This window comes from Colias philodice, chromosome 27 (assembly GCF_061535455.1).
Source record: "Colias philodice isolate Cphi_HAF_F1 chromosome 27, ilColPhil1 Martin Lab GWU primary, whole genome shotgun sequence".
NCBI lineage: Eukaryota > Metazoa > Arthropoda > Insecta > Lepidoptera > Pieridae > Colias > Colias philodice.
Window position 1 is genome coordinate 593,486 of NC_143112.1, and position 12,140 is coordinate 605,625.

A 12,140-nucleotide genomic window follows, 5' to 3' on the forward strand; every position below is an offset into this window, starting at 1 on the left:
AGATTAAAAACTTTTTGGTGTTAAACGAAATTTCCAGCACTTTCTAAAGTGAAGTGAACAATGGCGACGTTTTTGTTGTCGCCTGTATTTTAAGTTAGATTTAGTTCGACTGTGTTACGTACGATTTGAGTCAACTTTTTTTGATCTTAGATTTCTCTAATGTTGAATTGACTCGTGTCTTTAGGATAAGTTTTATTTTGATATTACTACGAATGAAACCAATTAACATTGATTTAAAACGTATTTGTCCTATTATACAATCGTAATTCCACAACAGAGGTTAGTATTTAACAAAATCCTTATATTACTAGAAGGGTACTTCTACTACTATACTACTTCTAGTATTTTATGTGTTTACTATTTATTTCCCCGACATGTAGAAACTAATGAACTTATGTTGATGAAAAAATTATACCAAACGAAAGACTTAAAAAGTCATTCAACTTCAAATTATTTTAAACTCCTAAAATTACAAAACGAAGGTTTCACTTTCCTTATCGCAATAATAATAATTATTAGTCAATAAAAATTAAATTTTACTTAATTGCCTGTCACGACTTCGTTATCTGTGGTTTATAGCGACATAATAATATATTCCCGCCTTTTTTAATTACTGGCAATTCGTGACTGTGTTAAAAATAAAAAAAAATCATATAGCAAACGAAAACTAGACCATGATGTGTTAAAGCAGTATTATTTCCAGTGTGGAAAAGCAATGGCATTAATACTGCTTTAAGACATAGGGATAGCCAAGGATCAATTCAGCGCCATATTTTGACGTCATATGCTTTTATTCAACTTAATTAATAACGTTTGTATTTAATTTCAAATTTTAAGTTTCTTAAATAAAATAAAACGTTAACATTAAAAAGGATAAGTAAATGGAATTTTTAAATGACATTAGACATAAAGGTCATCAACGTTCCTATTCTTATTTGGATCACATTAAACCTTTATTATAACAGGATCGATAACTTATATTTTTTGTAAAAATCTTTGGAAAATAATAAACTCGAGTCACTACAGTCTACAATTATTCTTGAGGTGAACGACATTTCGTCGCGTCAAATAAAACAAATAAAATAGAAAATTCCATTGTATATAAAGTTATTTAAACGATCTCATACAAAAAGGCGTTACTCCATCATCGAAAACTAATAGAATTATGCATGCTCCTGAAACGTACAAACATACACGCAATTTTAAACCATATTCCTTATACGTAAAGGTTATATTGGTGTAACGTAATAAAACGTTCGGAATTTGATCATTGCTACACGATTTAAAACTCTAAAACTAAATAATAAGATTCAAATTCGATTGTAATACATTATTTGATCAGGTGCCTTGAGTGTACCATCTGATACAATAATACAATATGTGCAATCTCAATACATTTCTATAAAAATATACGAGTAAAATTTTACGGCGCAGGACAAAGGAAAATTTATTATATTGTCATCAAAAATGTATTTTACTGCGGAAAAAGAAATAATTAACTAAGGTGCCACTTGCCACTTGCCACCTGCAGTGTTCCCGAACAACTACGACATTGGGGCCTTCAAGAAAGGAGCTTATTTGTCCATAAAAGGCCGGCAAAGCACTTGTAACACTAGGAGTGTTACAAGTATTTATGGGCGGTGGTGACCACTTAACATCAGGTAGCCCATCTGCTCCTTTGCTTGCTCTGACATAAAAAAAAAAGGTAAGTGCATAATATCAATTTCTTTGGAAAATTTATCAGTAGGTAAATCTATGTCTCCACCATTTTCCTGATTGTCTGTACATACATAATTATTTCTATCAGACTTTTTTCAATTACGAGTGCCCACTGCCCTCATATCCTTTCAACAGAGTAAAACAGTAGAAGTTTATGAAATCAAAACAGTCCACGATAAACATCCCAAATTCCAAATCCGTTCCATATTGAAAAAATACCGCAGTCGAATATCTGTCTGAATATATCTAGCATTATTCAAACTTACGTTTAACTACATCTTCCAAGCACCCTTCAATCACGTCAACGACATTGAAAACGCATTAAATGATTAAAAAACAACCAATAAAAACAAACTGCCTGCACGCAAGACCATTGTGTAGATGCGCCTTAAAAAATAGGACACAACATTAATTATCTATGGTCTGTGCGCAGAAATGGCGGGATTTATACTCTGTGCCATCGATTCGCGGATAAAACGTAACCTTGATAAGTTTTTATATTACGAATGGACAATTAAGTGTGAAATGATATGAAAATATGAATTGATTGGTCAGGTGTTATAGTCTGTCGTTGGTGGTGCGATATTTATCAATATATTGCTATGCATGCCTTGTATTCTAAACCTTATGAAAATTAGATGGATTCCTTCTTATCCCATAATTACCAATGAGGCATCATGTTCTCTTTTCTCATGAAATTGACTCATAAAATTTTAACGGAGCAAAGTTCCAAGAAGAAAATCTCTAACAAGAGGTTTGAAAGCCATCTATTTTCATATATCTCTATGTGTTTTCAAAGACGAATGTTGAATTTTATCAAAAATGTTGCCGCTTAAATTAAATTTCAGGACGATCAATACAATAATCTTTACAAGGTATTGTTAAATTATTAATACAGTTACCGCGATCCATTTCATATTTCGAGGGGGGATAAAAATGGTTGATATTAGGGAATAAGATAAAGCATTATACTTTGTGAAGGACTACTGCAACAAAATAATTTCTAATAAGGCACAATCTATTAACTACGATACTCGTAGAAAAGTCCTCAACCAACCATAATCCGAAACTCTTTAATTACCGCACTTAAAAATACACATGCCGATAATACTGAAATCGTGAAAAAACGTTTATAGGCCTATAAAATCCAAGTCCTTGCGATTGCATGAAGAATCGTGCAGACTTCTAGAATTTATAACCTTTTTTATTGACACAAAGTGACTATTTGACTCAAGTCGTGATAGTAAAACGAAAAATTGGCAACAATGTAGGTACCCGATTTAGCGCCTTTTAAATTTTTTATAGGATAATATTTTAAAGGAATAAAGATATCGCAAAAACGCAGATGAAGTAATAGATCAAAAAATATGTCATAATATTACGAAATTCGTTAAAAATTATCAGCAGTATGGCGTATAAAAACTAATCAGCACATTCTCAATCTAACTGCCAGTATTTAGGGCTGATATTCAGTATCTCAATGACAAATATAGTAGAGTCAGTCTTTCACGTTACATCACTTTCTGATGACTTATTTAACACTTTTTTAATGCTTATTTTCAAACATTCTTTGTCACTTTTACTGCAACGAAAGCACATAACCAAAGAAAGAAACAGCACATATCCAAAACCTGATAATCCCACCATACCTTTTGTGAAGTTTCTATCGACTTTGACGAAATGAACATATAACATTAGAAAACAAATAGCTACATTTAATATTAATTGAACAATTATTTATTTAACATGTATCTTTGATTAATCGCTTCACAAATAATGCCGTGGAATCCCCTCATCGAGGAAAATGTACTAGAATTCGTAAACATACTACATCATGACTATTGGGAGATTACCAGTGATTTAGTGATAGTTTATCATATTTACAACATTGTACATACAGTAATTGCACATTTTAAACACTACAAGTTCTTTGGGATTAGGTCATATAACCTTTTCTATTAAAATTGGATCAAGATGGAGACGTTTGGGGCATATTTTCCTTTTCAAATGTGTTTAGTAAAAACAAGCTATGCTCTTTATAGATTTTCCCATACGCTAGCATTTTCAAATGAGCTATGCCCAAAATTATCACATAAGCAAAAAAGGAACTTAGCTGTTTACTTATATTTTTAGGAACAATTAGCAAACTCCCTGTTTGGAAGAGTATCGATATTACGTCTATTCAATAGATCTGTTGAATCATTTATTACGTTTATTTCGTAGTATTTGTCAATACGCATATTGCGTATAAGTCGGTCAATCTAGCCTTTAACAAAATCACTACAAACAAAAACACGAAACCAGAATAAAATTTTCAAAGATATCAACATTTCAGAGAATTCAGTTGAGTTCAATTGCTGTCTTTAGTAAAAGTTGGGCGAAATTCGAATATCCAAACGAAGATTTCTTTTCTTAGGGCAAATTCATGAAATTCATCAGGAAGAAAATTTATTGAATGTGCAGTTGTTTTCGTTAGTGGTCGACTTCTTATTCCGTCGTATAAGTAACTGAAGGTAGTATTAAAAATTTGAAAGTAGCACGTTTGGCAGGAATAAATAGGACAATCTTTTGTCCGAAGTGGGAGTAATATGAATCCTAAGGTTCTTCGAAAATTATGATTTTTTTTCTTTAGCTCGATCTAATTGGTGAAGTATTAATCGCATTATAGTTTATATTTCTTCAGACTATAAATTCCATATTCTCCTTAAAAATTGTGGAGGCCCAAATTTCTCTTGCAACTTATGCTTTTCTTTTACTCATACAGGAGGATTTTCAAATTGGTGACAATTATAGAAAGTCCTGGGTCAAAGTCTCCAATAATTTTACCAAAATTCTTCCTTCATTTACGTAAAGAGAATCATCAAGGATGGCCACTCTCACTTATTTGAGGCCAGTTAACTAAATCCTTCTATTACCAACCCACAAATTTACAACGTATTTTATTTTATTACACACAACATTGTTACAACGATTACCACGCCACCTTGACACCTATAATATACCTACTTTAACCTTAACAATTATGATTTTGAAAGCCCTATTTTATTCTTGAGGTCTTACGGTTAGAAAATATTATAAATAATTAGCAAAATCATTGAATATGTAAATAATAGTATTTTCTGATGTTTGATTGTTTGTCTCCCCGTGACCACGCTCGCTGTAAAGTGTTCGAAACGTCGGGAAAATAATAGAATGAATAAATCGCGTTTAAAATCCGTTAAAAAGTCTTTAATTTCTATATGTAAATAATGTCGATTTCAACATGCGCAAATTTTATAATATAGTGACATGTTGATTATATGCGAAAATGTTAATTTCTATTGTATGACTCGTTATTTCGGCGTTTCTTTCTTTAAGTTTTCCAATATCCATTTTCTTAAGAACTCCGTTGTTATAGGTTCTGGGTCATAGTTTTTAACATTCTAGTAAATTTAATTGTTCATTGTAGGCTTGCCAAAGTTGTAAATAAGTAACAAAGTAACGAAAAATTTGACTTAAATTAAATCTAAACATAAATTAAATAGTTTGTGAGAATGGATAGATGGATAACTGTTCGTTGAAGAGCTATGATGGATATCAAAAAGCCTGCTACCAGATAAAAGGCTTATTACACTACCCGATATGAAGGGCCCTGCATCAAGGGTGGGCGTGTTCCCTAGTTAGTGTGGCGCTTATTACACTTCTCTGCGAATTGGGCCCTAACTCAGTTTATACGCGAATGTCTAGAGAGATAAACGTATTGTTGCATTTTACATTATGCCGTCTCAGTATCGAAACTTCAAAAACTTGCTGTAGCCGTTGTCGCAATAACAAATATTAAAAAAAGAAATAAGAGAAAGATCTGGGTGAGAGAGTATTTGCGATTACGTGAAAAGCTTTCAAATATGCAAATATTAAGCGTGGTTGAACCGGGAGTTTTAATGAATTAATTAGAGTAGGTGCAGAACAATTTGAACACTTGTTGAGTTTTAAAACAATTAAACAATTTATTTATTTGTTAACATGGCGGTGTGGTCACAAACATTTGGAACTTCCCTTTTAAGTTATATAAACCTGTAGTAGGGAAGTTTGGTGACACCTTACATACAAAAGCAGCCACTCCACGCACTAGTCGCGCGGCAACTGAGCTCCCTAACCGCCCTAAACGTTATTACATTACCCAATCTGCAGGGCGCTTAGGGAGCTAGGCAGATCGGGCAGACCCGATCGCCCTAAATAGGGACACTAACTCCCTAAGTCTTATTACACCACTCTTAGTTAGGGTTAGGGTCCCTAAAAATTGGGTGGTCTAATAAGCCTTTAAGTGAAGTCGCGGACTTTAGCCTGTGGAAACATACTATATGAAAGATTTAAATGTAATATCGTCATATTTTTATTTTTATTTTTTTTATAAGAAATGTATGTTAGTATCGCAATAGGTGCGACCTATGAACAATTACGCACCTATACAATTAAAAAAAAATTGAAGAGGAAAAAGGAAAGGACTATATAATCATGCATAATTTTTGGGTTTTTTATTTTCCACGCAGCCCTAGCGAGATGATACATATTATTATATTTTTTTCGTTTTCCCCTTGACTTCTTTTAACCATTGTGCTGTTTAATTTTCCGTATAATTATAGTAACATTTTTATTACAATACATTTTCTATACTAATATTATAAAGAGGAAAGGTTTGTATGGACCGATTTTGATGAAATTTACCTTTTATTGCGAAATATGTACCACGGGCGAAGCCGGGGCGGACCGCTAGTAATTCATAAAAATTATGCATTAGTTTGGCTATAGACATTCACATATTATGATGAGATACATAAGTCAATTTATAAGCATCAGTGTTCTTTTAAATTGTAAAGTATCAAGAACATTTCCAACTGCAGACTGATAATTTCACAATTAACAGCAACAAGCATAGATAATCCATTGACTAACGTTGCTATTATTTACAATTGTAGTGCCAATGATGTCATAGTACAAACAACGTGACTCAGTTGAGAAATAAGCGAAAAAAATATTAAATAAAAATCCTACACCACCTATGCATCTGAGCCATCGCTAATCAGTATGTAAACTTTCAAGAAATTCTTCAAAAAAAAAAAAGGTTAAGAAAACTCACCAAAGTTTGCGTACGGATATCCTACCCGCAAACAGGGCCCCGATAACCTTATTTGAACTACGCCGGCACTCAAATATTCAAAAATCGAACGCGGCGCTTTTTCTTGAACTCGAGAGACGTCCGCGCGCAGTGACGTCCAAACGTATACTGAGTTGCGAGGCGGCGCCTGCGCCAATTCAAGTTTGAACTCCACGCCTTCGCGCACACAAACACACGCATGCGTGTAAAGCCTTCATGAAAATGCAACACGCTCGACGAACAAAGGTGCGAGATATTATCGCCTGTCAAAGTTCATTACGTCCTAAGCGATCAATAATAAGTCAAAATTAATGGGAGCCATTTTGTTTTTTTCAAAACGGTAGCTTCGTAACAAGTGGAGTGACGTGATTAATTGAGACACATTTAACTTGACGTTATGTGCAATGATGAAAAGATAATTTACGTTTTTTTTTTGTTCAGGTTGCATAAAATTATATCAGGTACTCGAATAAAATATTCAATCTTTGTATTTTTGAGTATTCCATTGTACGACGGAACTATTTTTAATTTAAAAATAGCGTAATGGTTTAAAATTTAAATATTGTAATTTAAAGTGTTTTGAAATAAAATAAAAATTAATAGCTCTTGCAAGTTTAGTGCTTTGAAATAGTTAAAAATGTACACGTAGATCAAATAAATCCATTTTTTTCAATCATTATGTTAATATCAAGGGCCAGGATGCAATAACACATTGAATATATGCAAATAAAACGGATGGACGATCTTTGAACTAAGTTAAATGCTAATTAGTATGGTAAAGCTTAATAATTTAAACAAGGATTAAATAAAGGTTAGAGCGCAACGGTTTGTTTGTTTGCTTTAATTTCGAATCTATGTGATTTTCCATCCATATTTGTTTAACGTTGCATAATATATTCCGATCAATTATTTAGGTACGTTCTTAGTACCTGTGTTTTTTTAAAGTGAAACTTTTATTTTACAGACAGTTTATTTGTAAATATATTTCACTTAAGTATACTATTATCGCTAAAATAACTATCACACTATCAAAAAAACTATTCAACTCCAATTCCAAAATAATTTATTTGCAGGTAAGTAACTATAGTAGAGCCATTTTAAAATAGGCAACATTTGACGGTTCAACAAAATTCAACAACGTAACCTAGTAACGACGACATAGAATAATATATTATTTTGTGTTGTTAAAACTGCATACTTGCTTACTTTTTTCAATTACGATTACATATTTATAATAATAATGACCAATACAAGTAATTTTAAGATTTGATTTTACTGATAAACCATTCTAAACATAATAAACAATTTCTGATTTAAAGAACTGACGTCGCTACAAGTTTGTGTCAATAAACCTTTTTTCTTTTTAAAGAGTTTTTTAATTATGTAGATAGTACTTGTCTTATTTTGCTCCTTAAATTTTATGAAAAAAAGTACTGGGACAGGTATTTGCCTGATGAATTTTAAAATTGACATGTGTTTCAAGTTCAATTGGCAAATGTTTCAAGTCCGTATCGATTAATTCACTTTAATCGATGTTTTTAAGCAGGTTACCTCTCTTCGAAGACAAAATTGATAGACGTAAAATGTTGCCTATTAAATTGGCTCGACTATAGTAAACAACTAAAAACTGATATAAGGAATGAATAAAACTGATTCTTTTGAGTGTTCAATTTGTTTGGATACATCATACAATATATTCAACTAACTTTTTATAAAAATTTTAATACTAGGTACCTCTCTCATTTATATACACATTCAGACTTCATATTTTTTCTCATGTAAATAATTTCCTCGAGTCAATGTGGCTAAATTTTTTATCATATAATATCGATTCTAGTATACCCGCATGTAAAATCGATTACCTACATAAATACGTTAACCTAAAAATTGTAAACTAACTCGTTTTAGACTGGAATTTAATTTTTAATCAATTAAATTGTTGTTTAAAATATTTTGATAGAATTTTTATAATTTTTAGAAATAGAGAGCAAATAATGAAAGCAATCTATTACATAATTTGTTGCTTTTAATTTTTTTTACTAGACCACCGTCCACGTCTATAATATTCTTATGTCTGTATTTTAATTAGCTCCGACTTAGATTATGCAGTTCTATTTTTTTATAGTGAATGAAATCCTATCATATACCTAGATATTATTTTCCTAAAATTTTATACATATGATACCTTAAATATTAAAATAGAGCACGTCACAAAAAACCATAATATCTTTCGTAAGGTCACTACAACGGCGCTATGACGGACCGTTTTGCTAACAATAATTAAACTTAGCGAAATTAATCATTTTCATATTCCAAACAGGTAAATAAAACATTGAGTTTAAGCAATATATAAAACATTAAAAATTGTCAAATCACGTAACAAAACCTATTTATCCTTTATTTATCACTCTATTCCCAAACAAATTTCCAAAAATGACAAACTACCCACAAAAATCTATAATATTTTTTTATAGCAATTTAATAAAAAAGGTGTACATACCGTTCACAAGCTGAAGTCCCTCAAAACAAAGCTAGTACGCTCTTATCAGTAGCTTTTATATCGTTATTTTATCAAAAACGAACCGATCAATACATTTATCTTGTGTCGACCAATCGAATATTCTTGTTATAATCAGCACCCTTTGTTTGATGCAGAACCCTTTATTTGATTTATAAAACCTTTTTTATCGCGCTTTGTTCTATTTTGAGACACCCTGTATATTGATTAGTAAATGTAGAGTTTCACCTAAATCGGTCCAGGCGATTCTCAAACTTTTACGCTACCTAGGTAATAAAATAGGGAACTTAAAAATATATTAATGTACGGAATTGTAATTCAAATTATCTTTGTGCCTGGTGGTAACCTGTCATATATCGCAGCGGCGTTTAATTAAGAGCCTAGTCACTTTATTTAATAACGGCGTACGGACCTGGGGCCGTATTTATGACCTCTTATTCCCAGTCAGTTTACGCCTTGAATTGAACTGACTGGCAAATTCATTTAATATTATAATTAACCATGGCTGGTTATTGCGATCATAATACGAATTTGCCTGTCAGTTTAATTCATGGCAATGTTTTCCTGGTGTCCAAAATTACTAAATAAATAGTACTACTACGTATTATATAATTTAATATACGTATCTACCTAGATTACAAAAAAACTTTCTTAATTCTCCATTCAATAAGTGACAGGAAGCAATTTATATTTATTACAGACTATTATAGTTAACTAATTGTATCCCTACTTATAATGTGTTTCTTTTAGTTAAAAAATAGCTTATTGTAAACGAACAGTGATATTAAATGGATTTTCTATAAAATTTAAATGTAGTAGTTATATATTCCGCCTGACTAGTTAAAATTCATCAATATACGTGCAACCGTTTTGTAGTTAAAGAAGTAGTGCTAATTCACTTACCTAATAATTTAATGAAAATCATTAAACTTAGAAGAAAAACCTATTTTTTACTGAACACCTATATATGTACTTGGTATATGCGTTTAGAACATGTTTATTTGTCCTTTCATGCAAAACTACTAAACCAATATGGATGAAATAAATAGGTATATCTTACCTCGGATTGCAAAGAAGCCTGGAGTTCTTCGTTGATCTTCTTTAGAGAAGCAATCTGTAACAATAATATATTATTATGTATAATATAATTCTCTTTAAAAATGTGGAAATCAATCCTTGTTGCATTGGACTCCTGCCCGAAATGTCATTCGAATATTATGTTGATTACAATTACTATTATATATATTTTTTCTTGCATTTCTCAGAAATTATTGGACCGTAGTCTATATGGTACATACTTCAAGAAACTTATTTAACTAAGTAAATAATTTTATATGGGTAACGCTTTTATATCGAAAACTAGCGGTCCGCCCCGGCTTCGCCCGTGGTACATGTTTACATTTTCTCTACATAAGAACCATCCTCGTACTTCAAGGAATATAATAAAAAAAGAATTATCGAAATCGGTTCAGCCGTTCTCGAGTTATGCGCTTACCAACACATTTTGCGATTCATTTTTATATATAAGAAGATTAAACACGTTAAATCAAATCACATTATTATTCTCTTTTCAAATAATCTATTCTCGTTTAGAAAATCGGAATTCCTATTAAATTACGACCACCGGAAACCTTTGAAATCCTTAAGTTGGGTAAGTCACAAAAAATTATTCCTAAATTAATAAAACGGCAACCCCGTTTCCAACTGAAAATACACACACTAACATATGCCCATACATTCCACTCTGACCTATTGGCTGCTCGCATTTGCATTCCAAATTTAAAATTCAAAACGCTCACGTGCTATTGGTCGACGTGTTTTTTTTTTATAAAAATCGATGACAAAACTCTTTTCACGTATAACTCGTTTACGAATAAGTTATGTGCCCAATAATTAATTAATTGTTAATAGATAACTCGAATACAATGGGTGTTTAATTAATTTTTTGTGTTGCTGATAAAATACTGGCTTTGAGGAAATCGAAAATACTTCATATAGGTACCTATTTTAAATGTGTGATATCATTACAAACACTTTCCTTTAGCTATTGAACAGTCAAAATAATCGTATACGTTTTATATTAAAACCTTCTTTTTAACAAGTAGGTATGTATTTATTTGCTTTATTTGCATTTTATTTCCAATCACAAACTAATTACATATTGTTAAAGAAAGCAATAAGTAATTTAAAGTAAAGGAGAAAAAATGAACGCTGCAACTTAACAAGCCAATATTATTTTGATAGCGAATTATAAAATCTATGAATGGCAGTTTTCTACTCAATCTTCCTTATGAATCTGTGCCAGTGTATGACGTTACCTGCAAAACGTCAGGTAGACGGAAGAGATGGCGCCAAAACGCATAATTTATCATAATTTTGTCATCTATTTCGAATCCCATTTGAATTTCTTTTCGATATTTTTTTCTATGGATTGATATAAATAACGCAATTAAAATTGATCGCTATAGATGTGCGTTCTATTGTGATAAAATATTTTACTTTTAAATCTGTTTGAATTTTTATTTGTTTACGCAAACATGGGTAAACTTAATAACTAAAAATGTATAGCTAAATATATAAACCATCTTCGAGAGCCACTTTATCTATTAAAAAATTAACAATAAAATCCGTTTGGTAGTTTTATTGATCTATCTAAGCATAATACCTTTACAGGGACATACAGACAACGAAAAACGACACTATTTTATTCTATGTAGTACCTAGTAACAGCTATATTTTTTTTATCTCTGTCAAACATTCTTTTAATAA

At 31.3% G+C, this 12,140-nt stretch overlaps 1 protein-coding gene across 2 annotated transcripts in view; it reads right to left on the reverse strand.

Annotated features, from left to right (window-relative positions):
- Nucleotides 1-12,140, reverse strand: part of LOC149476440 (uncharacterized) — a 54,127-nt gene that overhangs the window by 35,245 nt on the left and 6,742 nt on the right. The window contains exon 2 of one of the 2 annotated variants that reach the window (XM_089711740.1): nucleotides 10,432-10,485. In XM_089711740.1, the coding sequence (XP_089567866.1) occupies nucleotides 10,432-10,485 (54 nt within the window). Of the gene's footprint in view, nucleotides 1-6,835; nucleotides 7,001-10,431; nucleotides 10,486-12,140 lie in introns of those variants that run through there. The other variant, XM_089711742.1, reaches the window with a different exon arrangement.